Source organism: Carex rostrata, chromosome 4, assembly GCF_964058835.1.
Source record: "Carex rostrata chromosome 4, lpCarRost1.2, whole genome shotgun sequence".
In the NCBI taxonomy this organism is placed as follows: Eukaryota; Viridiplantae; Streptophyta; class Magnoliopsida; order Poales; family Cyperaceae; genus Carex; species Carex rostrata.
The window spans coordinates 451,221-478,100 of NC_135921.1; the positions used below are offsets into that span (position 1 = coordinate 451,221).

Genomic DNA, 26,880 nt, shown 5'->3' on the forward strand with positions numbered 1-26,880 from the left:
CTGACCGTCCGATCAGAATCTGCACGTATATTAAAGGGTCTTGGTGAATTCTATCTCGGACCGGATTGGACCGGGTTCTGATCGGACGGTCTGGATCCAAACCCAAACACAAACTCTTGAGTTACTTTTTTACTACAAGAATTTAAGTTCCCATCCATCATTTATTTAGCAAATCTTCCTCGGTCAGCCTCAGCCACGACTTAGCCGTAAGATTATTTATAAAGTAGATATATTTTAATCGGTAACTGCCCTAAATTTTTGTTCATGCTAAATGAAAAAAAGAAAACATGGAAAAGCTTTACGTTGTCTATTAAATTGTCCGAGCATATTCATCGATAAAATTAAAAAAAAAAAAAAATTAATTAATTCCAAAAAGCATTGTACTTGTATAATTAATTTTAATTTCTTCAACGTTCCAAATAGGGGTACACTAAAAGCTCATCACTCGAAACTCAGTTCGGAATTAATTCGGATTCAACTCACTATAACTCGAGTTAAAATTGACTCGAGTCAAAACTAACTCGAGTCCAAACAGACTCGATTACTAACTCAGTTGATTTATGAGTCGATTCCAAGTTATCCCCAACTCAGTTCGGAATCAACTCGGTTGGACTCATCACACCAAATCCTAATTCATATATTTTCAATTTTTAAGGGGCCCCAAAACCTTAAAAATTAGAAATATTTGCCACTGCCAATATTTTATTTGACTAGTACTTTTTTTTTAGCAATTTGCAGTAGATAAAGAGAAGTAGAGAAGAAAGAGGAAGAAAAGTAAAGAAAAGAACTAAGTACCGCTTTATTAGACTTTTTTTTTTGTAATTTGATAATTGTGTAATGTTTTGTTAAACATCGTAATATTTAGTAATTTTATGAACTGTGTATTATTTCTTTTGTTTTGTTAATTTATTAGACTCTGTATTATTTTGTTAGACTTTATTAGTTTGGTAATTTTTATTTATGTCCTATTTTGGTATTTTCGTAATTTTTAATTGTGTCGGCCATTATTTCATTATGTATTATCTTTAATTGTGTATTATTTTAATAAACTATGTAATATTATTTTTTGTTAGTATTTAATTAGACTGTCTCACTATGTACTACATTATGAGTCACGAGTCAACTCGCTTCGACTCGAGTTGCTCGCGAGTTGATTCAAAATCGGAGTTTTTGACTCGGAACTGGATTAGCAACTCGGACTCAACTCGGCTCATGAATTTGCAAGTTGAATCCAAGTTGTCATCAACTCGGCTCATAAGCAGCCCTAGTTCCAAAACTAGAAAAAATTCTCATACATCCAACAAATTATTTTTTCAGAAGAGTGAACAAATGATAATCAATTTTTTTTTTTTACCAACATGACATTCTAAAAACGATTTCATTAAAAGAGAACTTACTATTTGTAAAATTCTCTATACATATCAACTGAAAAAAAAAATTGCCACGCTGTACTGCAATTGGAATGAAATTGCCAATGTAGATGAACTATGATTATTCAAGATTTCCTTTTTGTACTTTCTATCAACGCAAAATGCAACAATTACAAAACTATTATTATCTAAATTATTATCGACTAATACTTGCCTAATACAAACATATAACTATACCATCCTTTTAAAAGAACAAAATACTATTATTTACAAATTCCTATAACAAAATTTGGCATTTCCCTTCAGCAATTTATACTTCATATAAACTTATTTTTCTCGCTAAGTGCTATCACCTTCATCTTTAGCTCGTTCACGTGGCAAGAAGATGATGGCTAACATCAAACAAATACCCAAACCAACAGCTCCATGGAATGGATGCTGAGGATGGGTACTGTTGAGCCAAAAAGGAGTGTTTGCCTTGTATGTTATGAAACCACCAGTATATAAGGTATAGCTTGTGCTCATTATTCCTGCTCGCAAGCCAATTGGTGCCGCCAATTTACCCATAAACTGTTGCTTTATTCCCGCAAGAGCTACTGACAAGAGCAAAAAAACCGGTATGGAGTACACAGACCTGAAAATTTCCCCAAAAATTAGACTAGTGCTCAAGCCCAAAGGTTTACAAATTCTTCACATATAGTGCCATTTATAGCCCCACTATTCTCCTTTGAGAGCTTGTGGTTTCTTTTGTACTTCTTGGACAACTTATTAGGGAAAATCATGACTAACATTGGGTCAAACTGGGTCTCAGCTGGTGGCTGAGCCGCACTTGGAATTATTTTTCTAACTAACGATGCTGTTGCTGCAACATCCGACATTGTTTGAGTGCTAAAATACTGAGTAGGAAAAACATAGAGGGGCTGGGAATTGAACTCATGCATCCTGCTCTACTGTTACATAAACGGAACAATGGCTCTAAGAAGTTCAATTATAAGATAGAAAAAACATACCTATGAATGAGAGAGAAGGCAATTCCAGAGAATAGAATAGCTGGGTAATAACCATAATCAACTGCAATTTCTTTTTGAAGCCATGACCGAAAAAGCAGCTCCTCCACCAATGAAACACCTGTTGCTGTTAATAGACCTCTAACCACAAGAACCAGCAAATTGCTGTATGCTTTTAACGCAGCCAAACTGCCCAATGAGAAGGGAGGGAGGTTAAGGGGCCAAGAGAGGTGAGCATATCCTAAGAGTGAGTTGACCAAGTGCACTGACAACACGACCATGACTCCACCAGCCAGACCTTTAAAAAATTCACAAACCTGAAAGGAAATAACACTGGATTTAACCGCTATGCAACAGCTGAAAATAACATAAGTTTGTGTTTGGCTTCTTTGACTGTTTACTTAATCCAGTGACTGTATAGCTTTCTATTTTCCTTTAATTAAACTGATTGCAGAGTGCATCATTTGTATGTTAGTCTGCTGCTTTAGAACAATTTTTTTTTGCCAAAGATACAACATGCCTTCTTAATATCCTATATATCATATATGCAATTTAACAAGTCATTCACCAACTAATTCTTATGACATGACAAGTTCATTTTCTTTTTGCTTTTCTTTTTCATTATCTAAGCAATACCAGGTGGAGCCCATCTAGGGGGTGGCACTTGCCACGCCTGGCCCAAAGAAGTTTCAAAGATATGCTTATATAGGAATATTATGCGCCTCTAAAATAATTGTAAAATTTTGCCCCTCTTATCATTATTTCTGGCTCCACCCCTGGCAATAATACGAGTGTGTGAGCATACATATAGGAACTTATATAGTGACTTTGTACTAATGAAACTTAAGCAAAAAAAAAAAAAAAAAACGAGAATAGAAACCCTGGTGGTAGACATCACATCAAGTCCGTAATGAACAACTGGGTCCTCGTATCCACGAATTCTCTTGCCCCAAATTATGACAAGAATAGTCACTGCCGCGTAAAGCCCAATTACACATGCATCTCCAACAATTCCAGTTGAGGCTTTCATGGCCCAGCACTGCACCAGTGTCGGCAAGAGTGGGATCACCACTGGGGACCAGAGCAACAGTGCCATGCAGCCAAATCCAAGTAACCTAACAATTGAGTACATAATTAATTTGAAGACATACTTCACAATGTCAGGAATACTTTACCGGAAACTGCTAAATGTGTTACTTGCTCATTTTATTCAAGAAATTCAAGTTTTCATTAGGTTTGTACTAAAAAATATCAATATAAAGAACACATGTCAATCATTTAACAACAGGGGACCACATTAGGTATAGGGTTCAGATTCATGATCTGATCTTCTTTAGGAATAAAAGATGACAACTTGACCCAAACCACATTGCCAGCTCTCTCAAAATAGAAAAAATATAAGAGAAGTGCCAAAAAGATGAGAGACCTGTGCAACAAAGGACGTTCGCCAATATGCAAGAAGGAGATGAGACGATCAGTGAGGCTCATGGCACCGCGAATGCCTCCCCATAATAAAGCTAGTTTCCCTACAAGCCTCAAAATCCCACCTCTTTGTCCCAGCTCTGCTAAAACTGCAACTAGTCTTCAAAATAATAATAAAACAAAAGTATTAATGCAGATTTGCATAAAGCTGGGACAAATGTACACTACTAAGCTTCATTCGGCTTAATTTAGGCAATTGCAAAACATACCAAACTTCACTATGAATGTTTGTCCAACAGCATTTTTCGCCTGATAAAAAAGAAAAGAATGAAACGTGATAAGTACCTTTCAAGGTCAACTCCACCATTACTTTTTGTGGGGATCACAGACCCAGCAACAGACATGGCCTTCTCAGTGAGGCTGCTTACCAGACTACTGTTTTTTTCTGGTGCTTCATCCACAAAATTCTGATTTGATGTACTAGAGGTCTGTTCTTTGCTTTGTTCATTCTGCTGCTTCATAAACAAATAACAAACGTACCAATAAGAATGAAAATCAATCATCTCCATGGTGATCAGGAAAAATAATCTAGTTTTGAAGAAATCAACTTACCATGATCGACAAGCAACAAAGAAAAAAAAATTCTAAATCAAATGATCTTTAGCATATACTAGTACCTCATGCACATACTAAAGCACCACAAACAACTTGATACTACAAAATAAATACCTGATGCTGCACCAGCAATGCTGATGCACCTAAGGCTGCGGTAACAGTTCCGACCATGATGCCTTGGTTTTGTCTTCTATCCATCTCCAACTCTTTCTCTCTATCTCTCAAAGGTCCACCCTCTTTACCATTTTGCTCTTCCTCTTGAAGATCAACTTCCTTCTCACTGTGATAGTTCTCTCCATCAAAAGAATCATCAAGTTTAATTTCACCATCACCGTGTGACTCGCTGAGCTCGAAATATTTCCTCAAGCATGCCAACATAGAACCAACAACCAAACCCACTGGAAGAAGCCTCCTTAAATGGTTTGACTCATGAACCACACGGGACACTGTCTTAATCAGGTACTCACCCTGAATTGTGCCAATCTTTCCCTTTGGAATATCACATCTGGAAAACAATTCCAAGTTCAACTCACTATGCTGAACCACTTTCTGAGATACTGATGTGGCAAGCTCTTCTATATCACAAACTAGGGTTGCATCAACTTTTTCAATATCTAGGTGTGATACACCCAACTTTCGACATACGTCAGTTTCCAGTGCACCCAACAACTCTTCTCTGATAAACAGTGCTACTTGTTCTCTCGTAGCAGTAAATTTGATATTTTCTTCTTCATTTGGGGTTTCATTGGTGCTAGTCTCCAAAATAACATAGGATGGCTCAACTACATTATCCAGTTGGGGGGAGGTCTCTGAATCAATGTCTGAATTGGGATCTTCATTGTCCAATTTCCACATCCCCTCTTGTGGGTCAAGGATCAGGTCAGTTGCCGTATCTGAATCCAATTCCTTGGCTTCTAACTGCTTCTCAACATCCAGGGGTAAAAATTGCGTGTATTGCATGCTCCAATATAGCTTCTGTGAACTGCTTAATTTCTCATAAAAGTCCTGTTTGAGATAGTCATGACTGAGATCTCTCTCCTTTAGCAGGTTACTCGTGCTTTTCAGTGGTGAGATAATGCTTCCATTGCTCATCTCCTTTTGTGAGTCACCTTCAATCTCATTGGAAGAAGTGGAATGGTTGATTTCATCTTGACCCACTTTCACCTTGTTTCTGTGTTCCTCCGTTCTGACTTCTGTCTTCTGATCTTGGGCATCTTTGCTTTCCTTAGCATCAGTTGCATTCTCATCATTATCCTGTTTTTTCTCTAGCTGGTCAATCATGTTTTCAAGCACACCAAAAACACTGGTAACTGCCATTTGAGTTGAGTCATCAAATCCTGTCAAGGCATCCAGGGCCTGACCAACATTGATGGGAGGCGGCTGAGATACCACAGGTGATGGTTCCTCGATTTTTGAGGGGCTATTTTGTAAATTTGGCTCCACAACAGCATTGCTTGGTGTAGTAGCAACATCCTTGCTCCTGCTTGTTTCATTCACCTGCCCTTCAGTTTCTTTATGTTCTGTCTCATGAGGGTTAGGGTTTGGGGACTCTGCAGGTGCACTCTGTTCTATTGTAGGGGCATCCACTTTTTTGACTTCATCTTTAGGGGTATTTGCGTCATTTGATGTTGGTAATTCATCTCCAGTGAGCTTCTGACCACCTTCAAGCTCCAGATTTGAAATTTGTGGTTGTTGGTCTTGTGCTATTGGTACAGTTTTTGCAGTTTCTCCATCGGCCGAATTTTGCATACCCTTTTCTTGATTCGCCATTCCAGTATCAATGGAATTTTCAGGATTGGATGCACTTTGTTCAGGCAGGGAGCTGGCATCTTTGACTTCTCCACCATCATGGGTCGTAGAATCTATTACGGTACTATTATCCTGGATTTTTGGTTTCAGATCAAGAGGGGGCTGGGTCCCACCATCCTGTTTTAAAACATTGAGGCTTAGATTTGATTTCTGAGCCTGTATTATTTCAGAGGCCACTGTGGTGAGCTTTCCACGTACATCCTCTGGCACAGCTCCTTCTAAAGCTTTAATAAGGGTTTCTCCTCTCCCCATGGCAGTCAAAACCTTATTCAGTCATACTATATGTTAGTAAGCAAAGAAATGGGCAGTAGAAAAGAGAAAAAATGCTGGGAAGTATTCCATTGTTTCCATCGGGTTGATAGTTCAACTGGTGTAATGTGAACACACACACACACACACACACAGAAAAAGAACTTTGGAGGTAGTTCTAGCTTGCAATTAAAACAACTGTTGGATCTTACATCCAGACATAGAAATATAGGTGTTCACATGTAAAATATCCAAAAGTCAGTTGCAAAACGATTAAAATTGCATCTATGCTGATAACACAAATGAGAAATGCTCAATAGAACCTCCGCAAAACATGGAAAAAATTTCACATAGGTTTGTACCCTCTAACTACTGTAACAATAACAAAATAACCCCATCTCTTCATCATTCATTCAGAGACGAACAATGAAAAGAAGGGTATGGGTTATGAAAAAAAAGGAAGCCTTGTAACTTAACTTTTGTTTCAATAATATGAAACGGGCTTTTAGCCTTTTTTCACAAAAAAAAAAAAGCCCACAGAAGATGGGTGCCCTCAGGGTATGGGTTATGAAAAAAAAGAGGAGGCCTTGTAACTTAACTTTTGTTTCAGTAATATGAAGATGGTGCCCTCAAGGTAGACTTTATATTTATTGGAATTTTCTTTTCCTCTTGTTAGCATAGGAATACATTATATTTGTGTACAAAAAAATAAGTGACAGTGTTCCAAAAGAGTCCGCACCTTCTTTTTCTGTTCATCATTCAAAGTACCCGGCATAGTAACATCCAGCATATTCATGACAACAGTTGCCGTTTGTAAAACCTGGCTATCTTCCCCCTCTACTACCTCTTCCTCTTTAACATCCTCTGAACCCTCCACCGCTTTCTCTGAACTCTTCCCTACTTTCCCATTTGTTGAATCCACCTCAACTGGGGGGGCAATAAGATATCCATTTGAAGGGGCCTTGTTTATAGGCAAGGAAGATGATCCTTTGTACCTACGCTCCGGTTTGCTCTTAGCGCCCTTCACAAATGAGAAGTCTTTTGATGGGTTGATAGAGATGTCGATGTCTTCTAAGAGGGGGTGGCGGCCTTTTAAAAATGCAAGCTCTACTGCTGATAGCCACTGTATGAGAAGTGAGAAAATGAGAGATTTCACCATATGCATTATTAGAGGTACTTCGAATATAAGTTTACGAGCTTTTGAACCAGTGAACACGTCATAGCTTGTACAGCATCAAAGTAATTTTCCAATACACAAGAAATAGCTAAACTTTCATTAAGACTTAAAGCATGTTCAATTTATAGGGTACTGAGCAAGTACCAAATAGAACAGAAGTATTAAAGCATGTTCAAGCTCACTTTTATGAATAAACTGTCAATGCCCACAAGCTAAAACAACAACTTTCTATACTCTGTCTGAAAAGTACCTCTATGGCAAGTTGTCCGATCCACATAACATCCATTTGATCACTTCTGATGGTACCAGAAGTCAAATAAGAACTTAGCAGGAGGCTTGTAAAAGGATTTTCTGAAATCTCAGTACGTGGTATTGAAAATACTGGTACATTCCCGTTGCCACTCTGCAAGGAAATTAATGCTATCATAAGAAATCAATCAATGATGTATTAGATCAATACATCAAGCTGAAAAGCCGGAAGAAGCATTTATGAACTGTACAAAATTCTTACCTCTTTGGTCGGGAGTAGAACTAGGGTGTTCTTAAGCTCACCAAGGTGTTTGGTGAGCTTAACTCCAAAATCTATTAGATTAGCTTCAAACAATAAATCCAAACCGTTGAAACTGATTTGATTTACTTCACGAGTGATGAATTTACATGTAAAGTTTTTAAAATTTCGAATTAATTTTGTATAAAGTGAAGTGGTCAAAAAGTGTTAAAAAATGAATGCACTAAAATTAATTTATAAACCTTCTAATTTTGACCACTTGACTTTATACTAAAATAATTCGAAAACTTAAAATCTTTGCATGTAAATTCATCACTTGTGAAGTAGATGGATTTCAACGGCTTAAATTTGTCGTTTGAAACCGATATAATATATTTTGGAGTTAAGCTCACCAAACACCTTGGTGAGCTTAAGAACACCCTAGTTTTACTCCTTTGGTCGGTTCTAGTAACAGCGCTATCTGTACAAAATTTTGACAATCTTTCATTTTTTTTTTCTCTTGTTAAGTTAGCATTAGTTAAGTTCTTTGATTACAAATTCTTTAATTACACAGAAGTTCAAATCAGACATTAAACATTAATTCAGTGACAAAAAAAACAAAAAACATACATTACACACACACAAACAACACAAGCACAAAGCAGACACAGACAAAAATAAGTGCGTATCCAAAGAGATATCTCAACTTTTGCATTACCAACGTGTCCAGTGCCTATTCGGGGATAGTGTGGGGACCAGTATTATTTGTGTTTTGTGATTCGTGCAGAACATATTTGAACGGTTGAAATTTACCAAAAAAAAACAGGCAGAAGTTGAGATATCTCAGAAGATGCGAATTCGACAAAAATGAAAGATACCTCAATAAAAAGGATTGGAGTTTTGACATTTTGAATGGACTGTCTTGTGTTAATCTTAGCATAAAATTGTTCAACGGAGTCACAACCATGAGAGACCATTGATATTGCTTCATCAAAATCTCGAAGTGTCGCAGCTGACAAAGCCTTTTGAACATCAAAACCTTTGCCTTTTCCTACGAACAGCTCCTGTAAAATGTTTCCATTTCAATATCTCACGAAAATTTCAGTTCGTAAGTATTTAAATTTAACATGTGAGAGCATATCTAAATTGGGGTTTATTCAACACAGCGGAAACTTACAAAGAAGTATCAGTTCAGGACAAGAATATCATACATGGTCTTATTTACCTCAATGAACCTCATTTTTTTTGCAATTAAGTCTAAATTTAATCCATCTCAGCTTATTTTACCATCCAATTGTGCAATAAAACACCAAACAGGCAAAGTTAACATACCTTATTTGCCTTCATAATATCTATCAGCCCACTGAGAAGCTCTTGATCCAAGGAAAGCCCATATGGGATAGACCATGTAGCTTCATCCAGGTCGAATGGGTTGTTGATACACACAGCAGCTGTGAGAGGCGTAGAATCACCAACTTCAGCCAGATATTTCGTCAGCATGTTCGATCCGTACCCCCAACTTACACCAACAAGCGTTGTCCATGGCCGCATAGTGTTTAAGAAGCGAACCACTGTGGAGATATCGTCACTGTCAGCTGCTGTAAATAACCTACATGAGCAATGCATCTTAACATAATATTCTTTTTCTTTTTCTTTTTTTTCTTTTTGTTATTTTTCATGCATTTCCACCCATGACTTCACTTGCATCTTGGGAAATTTATAATTGAGGTCTATTGTAGGAATCAGGTTTATAGAGAATTAAACAATTAACATCTTGCCAATAAGTAACTGTATCGTAATATTGATCCAGATTATCAGTTAAAAATGAAACCAAACTAAAGCTAACCTAGGAGTAGTCACCGGCGACCCAGCACAGCCTCTAGGATTCATAACCACAGGAAAGTACCCATGCCGCAGTGCATCCAAAACAAAAAACTTCACTCTCCTATCCATGCTACCTTGTGTTGTACCTGGCACAACCACCACTGTTGTATCCAATCCATGTTCCTTTCTCAAATCCAAGTTCTCAGGCCAATCCACGCTCAACACCCCACCGTCCTTGGTCCGTACACAAACCCTCTGGTACAACAGCTCCGATTCTGACTCCGCATCCTCCTCCGCCTGACCCGGTATCTCACTGCTGCTGAAATTGACGCAGTGTCGTGTCTCGATCAACAGCCGATCATTGACACCGTCCAATAGCTCACCACCGTCTTCAAACGAGACGGAGGGGCAGCGAAGGAGCACACTGCGGTTGAACGGGGTGGGGCTGGTGAAGAGGACCCACTCACTGAACGGAGAGGGGGCGGGAGAGGCCCCGGAGTCTGCTTTAAAATTCGCGCCGGGGTTGTAGGAGGAGAGGAAAAGAGCGGCTCCGGAGATGAAGCCGATGGCAGGGGCGAGGAGGTATAGCGAAGACGGAGTACTGATGAGTTCGTCGAGAGAGGAGTGAATAAGAAAAGAGCGAGGTTTTCGTCGGCGGCGGTGCCTAGGGGTGACGAGGAGGAGGAAGGATGGGTTGCGGCGGGATGGAGCGAGAAGGAAGTGAGGAGGAAAGGGGGAGGAAAGAGGACTTGGTCGGAGTAGCATGGGAGAGTGATAAGCGGCTCAGACGTTCAGTTGGGGGAGTGATAAGTGGCAGAGAAGGCGCGACCCGCGCGGCATCGAGGATGGACTTTTTTCTGGTATCTCTAGCAATACTTTATTCTACATCCCAAAGGAGAAATTTCTATGAGTAGTGGTTTGCAACTCGGGCGGGTACGGGTACCCCGGGTATACCCGTCTCGGGTACGGGTACGTCTCGGGTACGGGTATACTCGGGTACGGGTATGGCGGGTATAATTTTCAAAATCCATACCCTACCCGTCCTATACCCTTACCCGTGTACCCTTGACGGGTAAGGCGGGTACGGGTACGGGTAGGGCGGGTACGGGTATTTTTTTATTTTTATTTTTTTGCTGTTTTTTTTTTGGTTTTTTTTTTTTGCTGTTTTTTTTCTGGTTTTTGTTTTTTTGTTGGTTTTTTTCTGATTTATTTGGGGGGGGGGGAAAATCAGAATTTTTGAATTTTGAAATGGATGAACAGTAACTCAGGTATACGGGTAGTCGGGTACGGGTAAACTCGGGTAGGGTATGGTCGGGTATTGGTCCAAAATAACGGGTCCGGTCCGGTTTTTGCCCGTACCCGCGTACCCGACCCATACCCGAGCTCGGGCACGGGTACCCCGGGCGGGTATACCCGACTGGGGTAAAATCAATCCACTATCTATGAGTGAGTCTATGGTACTATGCATATTACGGGTTATTACCGTGCTACAGCTCTATATTTGAGTTTTCAAATTCTAACGGTTCATCCGAACCGTTCATCTTGTTCTCCATATTAATATATATTTGGAGATCAAATTTTACATTTTTTGAAATTTTTTTACTATTTTTTTAGACATTCAGAAAATCACTTGATCTGAAAATTCTGAACCATCCAAAAACAGTGATTTTCAATAAATCTAAAAAAATAGTAAAAAAATTTCAAAAAATGTAAAATTTGGTCTCCAAACACATATTAATATGGAGAACAAGATGAACAGTTCGGATCGACCATTAGAATTTGAAAACTCGAATATAGAGTCGTAGCACGGTACCAAATCGTAATATGCATAGTACCATAAACTCACTCAATTTCTATTTATATCCCAAAAGGATTTCACTTGTACTGTAGTAGGGGTGAAAAAGGGAAAACAAATCTGCTGCGATCCAAAGCGATTGCAGGGACCTGTTATTTCAAATTCAATCTTTTATTTGACCGTGATAGTTTATGACGGTCAGAGGACGTGATTAACTATCACGTTTTTTCTATATTTAAAAAAAAATCAGATTCGTTCTTCATTATGAATATTTATTTAATTAATTTTTTATTAATAAAAATTTCGGCGAAGCGAATAGTGTTAAAAGTTAAAATTTCTTCATATTTTTTTCTCATTTTACGAATACTAATGTGGAGCGAGTATTACTGATACGTGTAATATTCGAATCCAAACATCGGATATTTATTAAAATAATATAAAATAATATTAAAAATGTTAAAAATCAAAATATTTATCTAATTATAACAATGAATAACATAAATTTTTATAATATATATATTAAAATATATAGTATATATATACTATTCGGGAGATGGGCTATGGTGCATTGCAATGCATGGAGGGGTTGGTGCATTGCAATGCATGGAGGGGTTTGTGCATTGGACCATAAATCTAAAATTCAAAATCCAAATGACCGATCCAAACCGTTCATCTTGTTCTCCATATTAATATGTGCTTGGAGACCAAATTTTACATTTTTCTGAATTTTTTAAATATTTATTAAGTATTTTACAAAATTGTTGATCCAACGGTGGCTGCTGATTTTACTGTTTTGTTAAGCCACCGTTGGATCAACAATTTTGTATAATTAAGAAGACCCATTTGGTGTTCTTTGTATAATTGATGCAGTCTATTATATATTTATTTTTGCTTTTGAATCTGTGGGTCTAGATGTAAGAACTGCTTTTGAATATTGTTGTTCAACTTAATTAGTTAATGTTATGAGTTGTTCGTTATAAATTGATGACATTTAATTAATATGTAAGAACTTGTTTAATACTTTAATCAAGTAAAAAAAAAAGTTTAATACTTTAATGTGCTGTCTATTGGTCAAGTTTACCAAAACTTGTTTTTTGTTCTTCAATGCATCAATGATTTATAATAAATGATATGGATTGGTACAGCTGGTCTCAAACTTAATTAAGTAGCACATGCAAAAGTGCTGTGCTTGTTTCTTTACCCAGAATTGGAATTAATATCCATACACCTGTACTGTACATCAACATTCTAGCCTACTCTAGTCTACTCTTGAATAATCTAGAGTATTTTAGACTAATCTAAAGTAATCTAGAATAATCTAGTAAGCTCTCCATTATAATATTGGTGCTGCAACTTTCAACAGACTTCATTATTAATTAATTATGACTGTACGTACCAGTTATTAACAAAGCTATTCAACAAGTTAATAATATAAAATGCATAACTATAGTTAACAGTGGCAGAGAACGCGCGATCCACATCGTAAATGGAACTTTTTGGTTTTGGTATCTAGATTAGATTCTAGAAAAACTTTATTTATATATATATATATATAGAGTACGGCTAACGCGCTTCTTCTAGCATATGGGCCGAAATGCTTCCGGTGGAAATTTGAAATTTCAAAATTCAAAAAGTCGATCTGAACCGTTCATCTTCTTCTCCATATTAATATCTGCTTGGAGACCAAATTTTACATTTTTTGGAATTTTTTTACTATTTATTAAGCCACTTTGAAAATCGCTGATCCAACGGTAGCTTGCCAAACAGTAAAAATCAGAAGCTACCGTTGGATCAGCGATTTTCAAAGTGGCTTAATAAATAGTAAAAAAAATCCAAAAAATGTAAAATTTGGTCTCCAAGCAGATATTAATATGGAGAAGAAGATGAACGGTTCAGATCGACTTTTTGGATTTTGAAATTTTAAATTTCCACCGGAAGCATTTCGGCCCATATGCTAGAGAAAGCGCATTAGCCGTACTCTATATATATATATATATATATATATACATAGTTTAAATACTCTACTTACATAAGCATACGAGAGTATATGCTTATAAGTCACTTTTTTGTTTTCAAAATCCAAAAAGTCGATCTGAACCGTTAGATGTGATATATATATTGAAATGTGCTTGGAAACCAAATTTTACATTTTTCTGATTATTTTTTTTTACTATTTATTAAGCCACTTTGAAAATTGCTGATTCAACGGTGGCTTAACAAAACAGTAAAATCAAAAGCCATCGTTGGATCAACGATTTTCAAAGTGGCTTAATAAATAGTAAAAAAATTCAGAAAAATGTAAAATTTGGTCTCCAAGCACATTTCAATATAGAGATCACATCTAACGGTTCAGATCGACTTTTTGAATTTTGAAAATGAAAAAATAATTTATAAGCATGTACCCTCATATGCTTATGGAAGTAGAGTAGCCAACCCCCCCCCCCTCTCTCTCTCTCTATATATATATATATATCCGTAAGAATTTCATTTTTATTTATCAATTTTTTTGAATTTAAATTACTTAATTTATTAGTATTTCTATTTTCTAATTTAATCAAATAAAAAATACATATTAATAAAAAAAGAGGAGGGTTCAAATGCCTCCATTTTTAAAAACTTTAATAACTCAAAATTTAAATCTTAAAATTCAAAATAAAACCCTTGGATATGAACTATATCATTTTATCTATGCACGTGTAAAAAATTATGGCATTTCAACTTTGTTTTGGTTGTCATCTTGAGCTTGTAAAAATGTATACTAATGTGGATAATTTCTAGATGTTGATTTTTCAACTTATTGATTAATATAAAAACAAAATCAAAATGTGATAATTTTTTATGGTCACATAGAGAAAATAACATAGATCACATCTAACGGTTTTATTTTGATGTTTAAGTTTTAAACTTTGAGTTATTTAAGTTTTTAAAAATGAAAATATAATGGAGGCATTCGAACCCTCCTCTAAAAAAATGATAGTTATGTCAAAGGTATCCATGTGGACAGGGCAGTTTTAATTCATAGAGTGCACCACAATAGAGCCAAAAACAATCATGTGTATGATTCTTGCTCTGCATGATTCAAAAATTGTCCTGTCAAAATGTGTACTCCAAGGAGTGAATGCACACTGTAGGAGGGTTAATTAACTCTTATTTATTTTCTAAATTTATGTACTTATATATGATTTCTATATGATTTTGAGTAAAATGTCATAGATACTATAAAATTGATCCCATTCGCACCATGAAAAATTTATATGATTGACTTTCATTCATATTTGATCCCCATAGCTTCAAAGTTTGACTCCGCCCCTGTGTGCCCCTCACTTTGCTAATCTGCAAGAATCATATGCACTGTTGTTTTGATTCTTAGTCAGTGCGCTGCATGTAGCCAAAACTACTCTGTTAAAAGTTCTACCCATTTCAATCAAGTACAACTAATGGACCAGGTTGTACCAGTGTGTAGCAATTGGAGAAGTGGCTTGTGATTTCAATCAAGCACACAACCCTTGTCCCTTGCCACAACAAATCCTGCCTCCCCCACCAAGGCTGCCTTTTCCGCCACGGCAACAGCTCTACCAGTCCGGCAGTCCCCCACCACTCTCCTTCCTAATTTCGTCCAGCGCCACCTCCTTTCAAGTTTGGGCCTCTAAATACCAATCCCACTATTACCACACCAGTACCAACCGATCTTCCTCCACCATCCCCAGAAGTAGCACCTAAGCCAAGTAGAGAAGAAGTTGTACCAGATCGAGAGAGCTTGGATGTGGCCAGTTGTATAAATTTGGAGAAAGAGAAAGCCGGTTCAGTTTCACTGGTTCTCTCAGATATGGATATGGAAGGTGTAACTTCTATTTGTTTATATATATATATTTTTTTTTTTTTGCGAAAAACATAGCATAATTCCAAAATGGAAATTGGCTTTCATAAATTACACTTTACATGAGACAAAGTAGGATTTACAAAAATTTTGGTAGCATAACTAGCATAACCCTTGTAATTTTCAATTTTTAAATTGTTCCCTTGCCCTATTTGTTTAGTTTCTTTGCTAAGAGAACAAACAAAATTTTTTTTTCCAACAATTTATGGTAATAAAGAGAAAAGAACAATGTGATGATAGATATATTGAATAATGGGTACAATTGTCATTATCTAAAGTAGTAGAACTCTGTACATTGTAACAGAGGTTTGTGAAGATCTGCTCTCATCCTCCCAACATTTCTGAGTTCAATTTACATGGAAAGAAAGATTAGTAGGTTAGTGTAGCATTGACCATTTTCGCCCAAAAGTTCTAGCTCAAGCTTGATTTTCTGGTTCCAAGTTCCTTTGGATTAGTCGTGAGGAACTTTATTGAATTATTATAACATATCTAGGGTTAATTTCCATTTTGCTCATTTAACCTTAGTTTTCACAACTGGGTGTTGTTTGTAAAAATAACCCAAAGTTTTTCAGGTGTTGCACGATTGCCTGTTCTGTTGTTTCTGAGGTCGATTTAAATCGTCTTTTGTTGGATATGTTCATGAATATACAGATGATGATGTACCAACTTCTGACATGGAAAGTAATCAGTCTAATAGAGAAATACTCATGAAACCTTCCTGAGAAAACAAGGAAATAGATGATGTCAAAGAAGTCATTAACGGATCTCAAAGCATGACAAAAGAGCATGTCGAAGAAACTTTGCATGGGTTCCAAAGCATCAACAATATGCTCAATGGAGAGGCTGATGCTATGGTTAATGAACATTCACCAAAGCCTTTACCACAAACTTCGACAGTTGGAAGTAAGTTTCATTTTGTTGCCTATATAAAATTTTATTAAGAATACTGGTACATTGACATGTCATAACTCATCACAGAGCTGCACCTAATTATGATGTTCTACACCATTAGATCCTATTTTAACACAATTGCATCTAATTACGGTGTTCTACAAAGATCAAAATCCTATTTTAACATAGCTGCACCTAATTATAATGTATATTAATTATTTTATTTATTATTTATGCGTTTTCTAATTATGTAACATTATTATTAATTAGATTATTCTATTTTAATTTTTTTTCTAATTAGGTCTACATTTAATGGAAACAAAAAAATTAATTCAGTTGAAATCATGACTTAATCTTAGACTTCAATGAAACAGAAAAATAACTTATGTATGACTTAATTTAGACCTCTAATTAATTCAATTAGGCCGGCATCCACACCAACCAGATACCTAAAATTCCGCCCACGATGCCGTGCTGGTCCCGTCTTCTCTGTCGCTCCCCGCTTTCTCTCATTCCCAACTGAGCGTCTGAGTTTCTCACCACTCTCCCATGCTGCTACAACCAATTCCCCATTCCTCCCCATTTCTCCTCCGTTCCCTCGCTTCATCCTATCGCAACCCCTCCCTCCTCGTCACCCCTAGGCACCGCCGCCAACAAAAAGTACTTTCCTTCCATACCCACTCCTCCCTCGATAAACTCATCATCAGCCCCTCTTCCCTCTACAACCCTGGCACGAATATCAAAGCAGACTCTGTGGCCGCTGCCTCCTCATTCCATGAATGGGTTCTCTTCACCAGCCCCACCCTGTTCAACCACAGTGTTCTCCTTCGCTGCCCCTCCATCTCGTTTGAAAACAGTGGTGAGCTCTTGGATGGCATCAATGATAGGTTGTTGATTGAGACCTGGCATTACCACAAATTCAGTAGCAATGAGATACCGGGTCGGGTGGAGGAGGATGTGGAGGAGCTGTTGTACCAAAGGGTTTGTGTGCCGACCAAGGATGGTGGGGTGCTGAGCGTGGATTGGCCTGAGAACTTGGATTTGAGAAAGGAGCATGGATTGGATACAACAGTGGTGGTTGTGACTGGTACGACACAAGGTAGCATGGAGAGGAGAGTGAAGTTGTTTGTTTTGGATGCACTGCGGCATGGATATTTTCCTGTAGTAATGAATCCAAGAGGCTGTGCTGGGTCACCGGTGACTACTCCTAGGTTAGCTTTAGTTGGCATCATTTTGTACTGATAATATGGATCAATAATATTACAATAAGGTCACTTATTGAAAAATAAAAGACTGAAGCTTAATGGTGCAACAAAATTCTGACAATTTCGCTGGCAAGATGTTAATTGTTTAAGTCTCTATAATCCTGATTCCTAGAAAAGAGCTCATTTATAAATGCCCAAAATACAAGTGAAATTATGGGTGGAATGCATAAAAAATAACAAAAAAGAGAGAGAAAAAAAAGAAAAGAATATTATGTTAAGGTGCATTGCTCATGTAGGTTATTTACAGCAGCTGACAGTGACGATATCTCCACAGTGGTTCGCTTCTTGAACACCATGCGGCCATGGACGACGCTTGTGGGTGTAAGTTGGGGGTATGGATCGAACATGCTGACGAAATATCTTGCTGAAGTTGGCGATTCTACGCCTCTCACAGCTGCTGTGTGTATCGACAACCCATTCGACCTGAATGAAGCTACAAGGTCTATCCCTCATAGGCCTTCCTTGGATCAAGAGCTTCTCAGTGGGCTGATTGATATTTTGCAGGCTAATAAGGTATGTTAAATTAACCTGTTTGGTGTTTTATTGCACAATTTGGATGGTAAAATAAGCTGAGATGGATTCAATTTGGACTTCATTGCACAAAACTGAGGTTCATTGAGCTAAATAAGACCATGTATGATATTACTTGTCCCAGACTCATCCTGTAAAGAAGTTTCCGTAGCGTTTGATTAAACCCCAATTTTGACATATAATTATATTAACTCACATATTTATATTAATTCTCTTTTTATTATTAATAAAATTCTATGTAGGTGAAGCGTACTTTCCACACAAAAAATACTTGTGAACTGAAATTTTTGGCGAGATATTGAAATGTAAACATTTTCAGGAGCTCTTCCTAGGAAAAGGCAAAGGTTTTGATGTTCAAAAGGCTTTGTCAGCTGTGACTCTTCGAGATTTTGATGAAGCAATATCTATGGTCTCTCATGGTTATGATTTTGTTGAACAATTTTATGCTAATATTAGCACAAGACAGTCCATTCAAAATGTCAAAACTCCAGTCCTTTTTATTAAGGTATCTTTCATTTTTCCGTGTCTGCTTTGTGCTTGTGTTGTGCATGTGTAATGTGTGTATGTTTGTTTCTTTGTTTGTCATTGAAACAATGTTGAAAGTCTGATTTCAGCTCCTAGGTAATTAAGGAAAGCTGTGTAATCAAAGAACCCTATTAATGCTAAATTGAAAGATTGTCAAATTTAGGATGGTCCAAATCTGGGTAGAATTGGTTCAGCATGGTATGACACTAGTATCAGATTGTATCGTTACTGGACTTGACCAAAGAGGTGAACAATTTTGTACAGTTCATATTTGCTTCTTCTTGATTGATTTCTTATGAGAGCATTGATTTCCTTGCAGAGTGATAATGGTACTGTACCAGTATTTTCCATACCACGTGCTGAGATCTCAGAAAATCCTTTTACAAGCCTCCTGCTAAGTTCTTATTTGACTTCTGGTACCATGAGAAGCGATCAATTGGCTGTTATGTGGTGCCGACAACTTGCCATAGAGGTACTTTTCAGAGTACAAGAGTATAGTTGCTGATTTAGTTTGTTGGCATTGACAGTTTATTTAAAAAATGTGAGCTTGAACATGCTTTAATACTTCTGTTCTTTTTGGTTCTTGTTCAGTACCCTATAAATTGAACATGCTTTTAGTCTTAATGAAAGCTTATCTGTTTCTTGTCTATTGATAAAATACTTTGATTGCTGTACCAGCGATGACTTGTTCCCTGGTTCGAAAGCTTGTAAACTTTATTTAAAGTAGCTCCAATATTGCACATGTGAAATCTCTCTTTTTCTCACTTTTACAGTGGCTATCGGCAGTAGAGCTTGCCCTTTTAAAAGGCCACCACCCGCTCTTAGAGGACATTGACATCTCTATTAACCCATCAAAAGATTTTTCATTTGTGAAAAGCATAGGTGTTAAGAAGAAATTGGGTCGGAGGTACAGAGGATCATCTTCCTTGCCTTTAAATAAGACCAGGAAAAATAAGACCCCTTTAAATGGATATCTTATTGGCCCCCCAGTTGAGGTGGATTCAACAAATGGGAAGGTAGGGAAGAGTTTAGAGAAAGAGGTGGAGGGTTCAAAGGATGTTAAGGAAGAGGTAGTAGAGGGAGAAGAGAGCCAGGTTTTACAAATGGCAACTGTTGTCATGAATATGCTGGATGTTACTATGCCGGGTACTTTGAATGATGCACAGAAACGGAAGGTGCGGCTTTTTTTGGACCATTGCCACTTATTTTCAACATAGTACAAAAATATAATGTCTACCTTGAAGGCAGCATCTTCTGTAGGCTTCCATTATACTAACCATACCCTCCTTTCTCATTCTCTCTCTCAAATGAATGTTGAAGAAAAAGGGTTATTTTGCTATTTTCAAAGTAGTTAGGAGGTGCAAACCTATATGATTCTTTTCCATGTTTTCTGTAGGTTATATTGAGCATTTCTCATTTTTTTATGAGCATAGATGCAATTATTCTCGTTTTGCAAATAACATTTAGATATTTTACACACTAACACCCATATTTCCATGTCTGGAGGTAAGACCCAACAGTTCTTTTAATTGCAAGCTAGAACTCTACCACTAAACTTCCTTTTCTTTGTTCATTTTTTATTTCTTTTTTCTTTTTTACATATTACACCAGTAGAACTATCAACCCGATGGAAACATTGCAATATTTCTCAGAATATTTTTTCTTTTATCTTGTCCATTTCTTTGCTTACTAACCGATAGGTTGACTGAACAAGGTTTTGACTGCCATGGAGAGAGGAGAAACTCTTATGAAAGCTTTACAAGAAGTTGTGCCAGATGATGTACGTGGAAAGCTCACCACGGTGGCAACTGAAATAATACAGGCTCAAAAATTAAATCTAAGTCTCAATGTTTTAAAACGGGTCGGTTGGACCAAGCCAACTGTACCAATGACACAAGACCAACAAGAGATCCAACCACAAATTTCAAATTTGGAGCTTGAAGGTTGTCAGAGGGGCACTTCAGATGAACTACCAGTGTCAAATGACGTGAATACCCCTAAATATGAAGTCAAAAGAGTGAATGACCCTACGGTAGAACAGAGTGCTCCTGCAGAGTCTCACAACCCTAACTCTGATGAAACAGTTTTACCTCAGCATGAAGAAATGGAGGGGCAGGTGAATGAAACAAGCAAGAGCAGGGATGTTTCTACTACGCCAAGCAATGATGTTGTGGAGCCGAATTTACAAAATAGGCCCTCAAAAATTGGGGAACCACTACATGTTGAAACGGAGGGGCAGGTGAATGAAACAAGCAATAGCAGGGATGCTTCTACTACACAAACCAATACTGTTGCGGAGCCAAATTTACAAAATAGCCCCTCAAAAATTATGGAACAACTACATTTGGCTTCACAGCCACCTTCTATCAATTTTAATCATGCCTTGGATGCCTTAACGGGATTTGATGACTCAATTCAAATGGCAGTTACCCTTGTTTTTGGTGTGTTTCAAAACTTTATTGACCAACAAAAGAAAAAACAGGAAACAGATGAGAGTGCAACTGATGCTAAGGAAAATAAAGATGCCGAAGGTCAGAATACAGAAGTCAGAACGGAGGAACCCAAAAACAATGTGAAAATGGGTCAAAATGAAATCAACCATTCCTCTTCTTCCAATAAGATTGAAGATGACTCACAAAAGGAGATGAGAAATCGAAGTATTATCTCATCACTGGAAAGCACGAGCAACCAACAAAAGGAGAGAGATCTTAGTCATGACTATCTCAGACAGTATTCTTATGAGAAATTAAGCAGTTCACAGAACCTATATTGGAGCATGCAATACTGTGTGTATTTCCCTCAGTATGTTCAGAAGCAGTTAGAAGCCAAGGAAATGGATTCAGATCCGGCAACTGATCTTATCCTTGACCCACAAGAGGGGATGTGGAAATTGGTAAATCAAGCCCAAATTTCAGACATTGATTCAGAGACCTCCCCCCGACTGGATAATGTAATTGAGCCATCCTATGTTATTTTGGAGACTAGCACCAATGAAACCCCAAATGAAGAAGAAAATATCAAATTTACTGCTACGAGAGAACAAGTAGCACTGTTTATCAGAGAAGAGTTGTTGGGTGCACTGGTAACTGAGGTACGTCGAAAATTGGGTGTATTACACCTAGATTTTGAAGAAGTTGATGTAACCCTAGTTTATGATATAGAAGAGCTTGCCACATCAGTATCTCAGAAAGTGGTTCAGAATAGTGAGTTGAACATGGAATTGTTTTCCAGACGTGATATTCCAAAGGGAAAGATCGGCACAATTCAGGGTGAATACCTGACTAAGACAGTCTCCTGTGCGGTTCATGAGTCAAATCATTTAAGGAGGCTTCTTCCAGTGGGTTTGGTTGTTGGTTGTATGTTGGCGTGCTTGAGGAAACATTTTGAGCTCAGCGAGTCACATGGTGATGGTGCAATCAAAATAAAAGAGAGATATGTGCCAAAGTATTATGATTCAAAATGTCTCTCTGGGGTACAGACAAAATTTGAGGATGAAGCACAGGAAAAAACCGGTGGTCTTGTAAGCAGCCTCACTGAGAAGGCCATGTCTATCGCTGGACCTGTGGTCCCCACAAAAAGTGATGGTGGAGTTGACCTTGAAAGGTACTTGTCACGTTTCATTCTTTTCTTTTTATCAGGCAAAAAAATGCTATTCGACAAACATTCCTAGTGAAGTACAGCATGTTTTGCAATTGCCTAATTAAGCCGAATGAAGCTTACTAGTGTACATTATTGTCCCAGCTTATTGCAAATCTACATCATTAATACTTTTGTTTTATTATTATTATGAAGACTAGTTGCAGTTTTAGCAGAGCTGGGACAGAGAGGTGGGATTTTGAGGGTTGTAGGGAAGCTAGCTCTATTATGGGGAGGCATTCGCGGTGCCATGAGCCTCACAGATCGTCTCATCTCCTTCTTGCATATCGGCAAACGCCCTTTGTTGCACAGGTCTCATCTTTTTGGCACTTCTCTAATATTTTTCCATTTTGGGAGAGCTGGCAATGTGGTTTCCTTCAGGTTGTCATCTTTTATTCCTGAAAAAGATCAGATCATGAATCTGAACCCTATACCAAATGTGGTCCCTTGTTGTTAAATGATTGACATGTGTTCTTTATATTGATATTTTTGAGTAAAAACCTAATGAAAACTTGAATTTCTTGAATAAAAAGATCAAGTAATACATTTAGCAGTTTCCGGTAAAGTATTCCTGACATTGTGAAGCATGTCTTCAAATTAATTATGTACTCAATTGTTAGGTTACTTGGATTTGTATGCATGGCACTGTTGCTCTGGTCCCCAGTGGTGATCCCACTCTTGCCCACACTGGTGCCGTTCTGGGCCATGAAGGCCTCAACTGGAATCATTGGAGATGCATGCGTAATTGGGCTTTACGCAGCAGTGACTATTCTTGTCATAATTTGGGGCAAGAGAATTCGTGGATATGAGGACCCAGTTGTTCATTACGGACTTGATGTGATGTCTACCACCAGGGTTCCATTCTAAATTTTTATTTTCTTTCTTAAGTTCCATTAGTATATGTCACTATATAAGTTCCTATATGTATGCTCTCGCACTTGTATTATGTTATTTTCAGCTGTTGCATAGTGGTTGAATCCAATGTTATTTCCTTTCAGGTTCATGAATTTTTGAAAGGTCTGGCTGGTGGAGTCATGATCGTGCTGTCAGTGCACTCAGTCAACTCAGTCCTTGGATATGCTCACTTCTCATTGGGCAGTTTGGCTGTGTTAAAAGCATACGGCAATGTGCTGGTTCTTGTGGTTAGGGGTCTGTTAACAGCTACTGGTGTTTCATTAGTGGAGGAACTGCTCTTTCGGTCATGGCTTCAAAAAGAAATTGCAGTTGACTATGGGTATTACCAAGCTATTCTGTTGTCTGGAATTGCCTTCTCTGTCATTCATAGGTATGTTTTTTCTATCTTATAATTGAATTTCTTAGAGCCGTTAAATGTAACAGTAGAGCAGGATGCATGAGTTTAATTCCCACCAAGCCTCTCTGTGTTTCCTACTCAGTATTTTAGCACTCAAACAATGTTGGATGTTGTAGTAACCGCATCATTAGTTAAAAAACAATTCCAAGGGTGGCTGTCACCACCTGAGACCAAGTTCGACCTAATGTTAGTTATGATTTACCCAATAAATTGTCAAGTACAAAACAAAACACAAGCTATCAAAGGAGAATAGTGTGGCTATAAATGGCGGCAGGGAGTTAGCTGTCAGCATTATATTTGAAGAATTCATAGTACCCTAAGAACTCAAGCAGTAGTCTAATTTTGGATAAAAATTTCAGGTCTGTGTACTCCATACCGGGTTTTTTGCTCTTGTCAGTAGCTCTTGCGGGAATAAAACAACGTTTTATGGGTAAATTGGCGGCACCGATTGGCTTGCGAGCAGGAATAAGGAGCACAAGCTATACCTTATATGCTGGTGGTTTCATAACATACAAAGCAAACACTCCTTTGTGGCTTAACAGTCCCCATCCTCTGCATCCATTCAATGGAGCTGTTGGTTTGGGTGTTTGTTTGATGTTAGCCATTATCTTCTTTCCGCACAAACGAGCTAAAGATGATGGTGATAGCACTTAGTGAGAAAAATAAGTTTATATGAGGTATAAATTACTGAAGGGAAATGCCAAATTTTGTTCCAGGAATTTGTAAATAATATTATTTTGTTCTTTTCAAGGGATGATAACTATATATTGTTCGTATATGTTTATATTAGGCAAGTATTAGTCGCTAATAATAAAATTTTGTAATGGTTGCATTGATAAAAGAGCACCAAAAATAAAATTTTGAATAATCATAGTGCAAAACATTGGCAATTTCATTCCAATTGTAGATACAACGTATTTTTTTTTTTTTTTTCATTTTATGATTTGTATGAGAATTTCACAAATAATAATAATATATGTATATATATTTTAATGAAATCGCTCTTAGAATGCTATGTTGTTAAACATAATTTATTCTCATTCGCTCTTAGAATGCCTAGAATGCTATGTTGGTAAACAAAAATTTCGAGCGGCACAGCGTTTGTCATGGAAGTAGAATTCTCCCTACTTTAAAACAACTGCTAAACACCCTGAATGATTACACACTTAGTAATATCAACCACTAAACATCAAAATATAATCTATACAGCTTGAGATTCCCCAGTTTTAGAGGGGATAAAATTCGGAATCTAACAAAAGCATAGCATGCCTTACACTTCCTGTTCAAGACAGTGGACCGGTGCACCGATGCCATACACAAAATTCTTAACATCAGCTGCCACCTCGGCTGCCTTCTCAGAATCTAAATACTCAACACCATGGTGTCCCGGGCTCCCCATCTTGTCCACAACAGTCACTCCCGCTCTCCTCAGCATTTCCACAAACAGCTTCTGCCTATCAAAGAGTGGGTCACCAATGGTGCCTCTGACAAAACACGGTGGGAGAAGCTTAACCTCCTTTGTCTCATGTGCAATCACATTGCAGTACTCATGGTCCCGATCGGCTCCCAAAGGCAGCGCGAGTTCCCATAGAAGATCGTTTGCGGGAAGAGGTATGATCATGTCATCGACCAATGCTAACTCAGATGCCGTCCTGTCAATTCCCCCAAAGTAAGGCTGGTTGAGTATTAGCCCAGAGAGACGAAGGGGACTGAGATCAAGCTTAGAAGTGATGAGATCTAAAGCAGCATGGTAGCAAATATTGGCACCGGCACTGCAGCCCATGAGGAAGAGTTTAGTAGGATCAGCAAAGTGCTGAACCCATGGTTCAGAGTCAGAGGAGATAGCCGACTGGGCCCAGATGAGAGCATCTCTGGCATCATCAAATGCGGCAGGCAAGCGGTGGTCAGGAGCGTGGCGGTAGTCGACAGAGGCAACAATGGCAGGGAGGGAGGCAGCGAAGTGGGCACAAGAGGCGTGAAAGGGGGCGGAGGCGGCTTGAAAGAGCACAAAACCTCCGCCATGGAAGCAGATGATAAGAGGAAGGGATTTGGAGGGAGGGAGGGAAGGGAGGAAGAGGCGCACGGTGGTGTTGTGGGCGGGGTTGGGGTTGAGAGGAACGTCCTTTGAAAGCACGCTGATTGTTGAATTGTGGAGGGATTCGCCGTCTGGGAAGGCGGGGGAGAGCGGCACGGCAGCGTTGCAAGAAATGGTGCCGTCTTCGTTGACGGTCAGACCAACTTTCTCGTACGGATCCATTAATTCCGACTTCAGACCTCACGCGGGAGATCACGCGGGAGAGAGAGAGAGAGAGAGAGAGCGAGAGAGAGCGGTCAAAATTAAATTTGAGTGGCAGCGTTTGTCAGTCCAATAGAGTATTCTTCTTCTTTTAAAGACTTAATTTGTTTTCATCTTTAATTTGATCTTATCTCTTCAAAAGTAACTGTCATATATAGACTTCATTTGTTTACATCTTTCATCCTCCGATCTTATCCTTATCGCTTCTTAAACATTTGTCAACTCTTTTATCACTAGTCTTTATATACTATATATTAAGATCATATTAAGATGTACTATTAAGATGTACAAATTGCTTTCTAGTTAACAATTACTATACTATTAACATCATATTTCTTAGTGCGGAGAGGAAAATAACAAAAGTTTAAGGATTATCAATTTGTCATAAGTTAGTTTCTATTTAACCAATGGATTAGACTATGGTAATCACATTCTCAATGTATACCCTCAACGGATTTTGTTTTCAAAATAGAACTAATTTTAAATATTTTAACATAACAAGCATCATTGATTTGGTTTTTATAAAAAAACATGCATCATTGATTCAGTTATTGGTGGAGACATAAACATGTTTGCTTCACCGTTCTACAGGATCAGTGGAGCTATTTACTATTGATTTTTGTGGTTAGATTTCATAGATGGATCATAAAATGGCTTCACCGATTCAGAGAATCGCTGGAGCAAACATGCAGATCTGGGGAGCTGATTTTGTAAAATCCAAATTAATGGTAATTATTTTGTTAAAAATATTAAATTTGGTTCTATTAAAAAAAAATCCCCTCAATGTCTATC

General features: G+C 37.8%; 2 protein-coding genes and 1 pseudogene across 15 annotated transcripts; 1 reads left to right on the forward strand and 2 right to left on the reverse strand.

Moving 5' to 3' along the window:
- Positions 1–1,506: 1,506 nt before the first annotated feature.
- On the reverse strand, positions 1,507–10,804 carry LOC144552571 (alpha/beta-Hydrolases superfamily protein). Of its 5 annotated transcripts, none has more exons than XM_078300540.1 (11): positions 9,983–10,804; positions 9,469–9,745; positions 9,015–9,200; positions 7,900–8,052; positions 7,212–7,595; positions 4,529–6,487; positions 4,145–4,311; positions 3,804–3,959; positions 3,258–3,492; positions 2,381–2,694; positions 1,507–2,004 (listed from the first exon to the last, which is right to left on the reverse strand). In XM_078300540.1, exons 1-11 carry the CDS (start codon positions 10,723–10,725, stop codon positions 1,710–1,712), a joined length of 4,869 nt encoding a protein of 1,622 aa, XP_078156666.1. In that variant the 5' UTR covers positions 10,726–10,804; the 3' UTR covers positions 1,507–1,709. The 5 variants fall into 5 exon arrangements, with proteins under 5 accessions (XP_078156666.1, XP_078156668.1, XP_078156665.1 ...); XM_078300542.1 differs by having other exon boundaries at positions 4,145–4,308; positions 9,983–10,799; XM_078300539.1 differs by having other exon boundaries at positions 4,145–4,314; positions 9,983–10,798.
- A 4,428-nt stretch (positions 10,805–15,232) lies between these two features.
- Positions 15,233–24,663, forward strand: LOC144552572 (uncharacterized). Of its 9 annotated transcripts, none has more exons than XM_078300549.1 (11): positions 15,233–15,594; positions 16,197–16,535; positions 18,036–18,301; positions 18,639–18,824; positions 19,164–19,316; positions 19,618–20,019; positions 20,559–22,447; positions 22,637–22,792; positions 23,101–23,335; positions 23,479–23,765; positions 24,152–24,663. In XM_078300549.1, exons 2-11 carry the CDS (start codon positions 16,406–16,408, stop codon positions 24,444–24,446), a joined length of 3,999 nt encoding a protein of 1,332 aa, XP_078156675.1. In that variant the 5' UTR covers positions 15,233–15,594; positions 16,197–16,405; the 3' UTR covers positions 24,447–24,663. The 9 variants fall into 9 exon arrangements, with proteins under 9 accessions (XP_078156675.1, XP_078156674.1, XP_078156673.1 ...); XM_078300548.1 differs by having other exon boundaries at positions 16,205–16,535; XM_078300547.1 differs by having other exon boundaries at positions 16,284–16,535.
- A 271-nt stretch (positions 24,664–24,934) lies between these two features.
- On the reverse strand, positions 24,935–26,110 carry LOC144553337 (carboxylesterase 1 pseudogene; annotated as a pseudogene). The gene has a single exon (XR_013511358.1). The product of XR_013511358.1 is annotated as a carboxylesterase 1 pseudogene (transcript).
- Positions 26,111–26,880: the final 770 nt, after the last annotated feature.

Excerpts from the sequence above, each read along its gene's own strand:
- LOC144552571 (XM_078300539.1), bottom strand. The coding sequence starts at position 10,725 with ATGCTACTCCGACCAAGTCCTCTTTCCTCCCCCTTTCCTCCTCACTTC. Across the intron at positions 9,201-9,468 it reads ATATTATGAAGGCAAATAAG|GAGCTGTTCGTAGGAAAAGG; the intron begins GTATGTTAACTT and ends AACATTTTACAG. Across the intron at positions 3,493-3,803 it reads GAACGTCCTTTGTTGCACAG|GTTACTTGGATTTGGCTGCA; the intron begins GTCTCTCATCTT and ends CTCAATTGTTAG.
- LOC144552572 (XM_078300545.1), top strand. The coding sequence starts at position 17,073 with ATGCTGCTACAACCAATTCCCCATTCCTCCCCATTTCTCCTCCGTTCC. Across the intron at positions 17,735-18,024 it reads TCACCGGTGACTACTCCTAG|GTTATTTACAGCAGCTGACA; the intron begins GTTAGCTTTAGT and ends TTGCTCATGTAG. Across the intron at positions 23,336-23,478 it reads ATGTGATGTCTACCACCAGG|GTTCATGAATTTTTGAAAGG; the intron begins GTTCCATTCTAA and ends ATTTCCTTTCAG.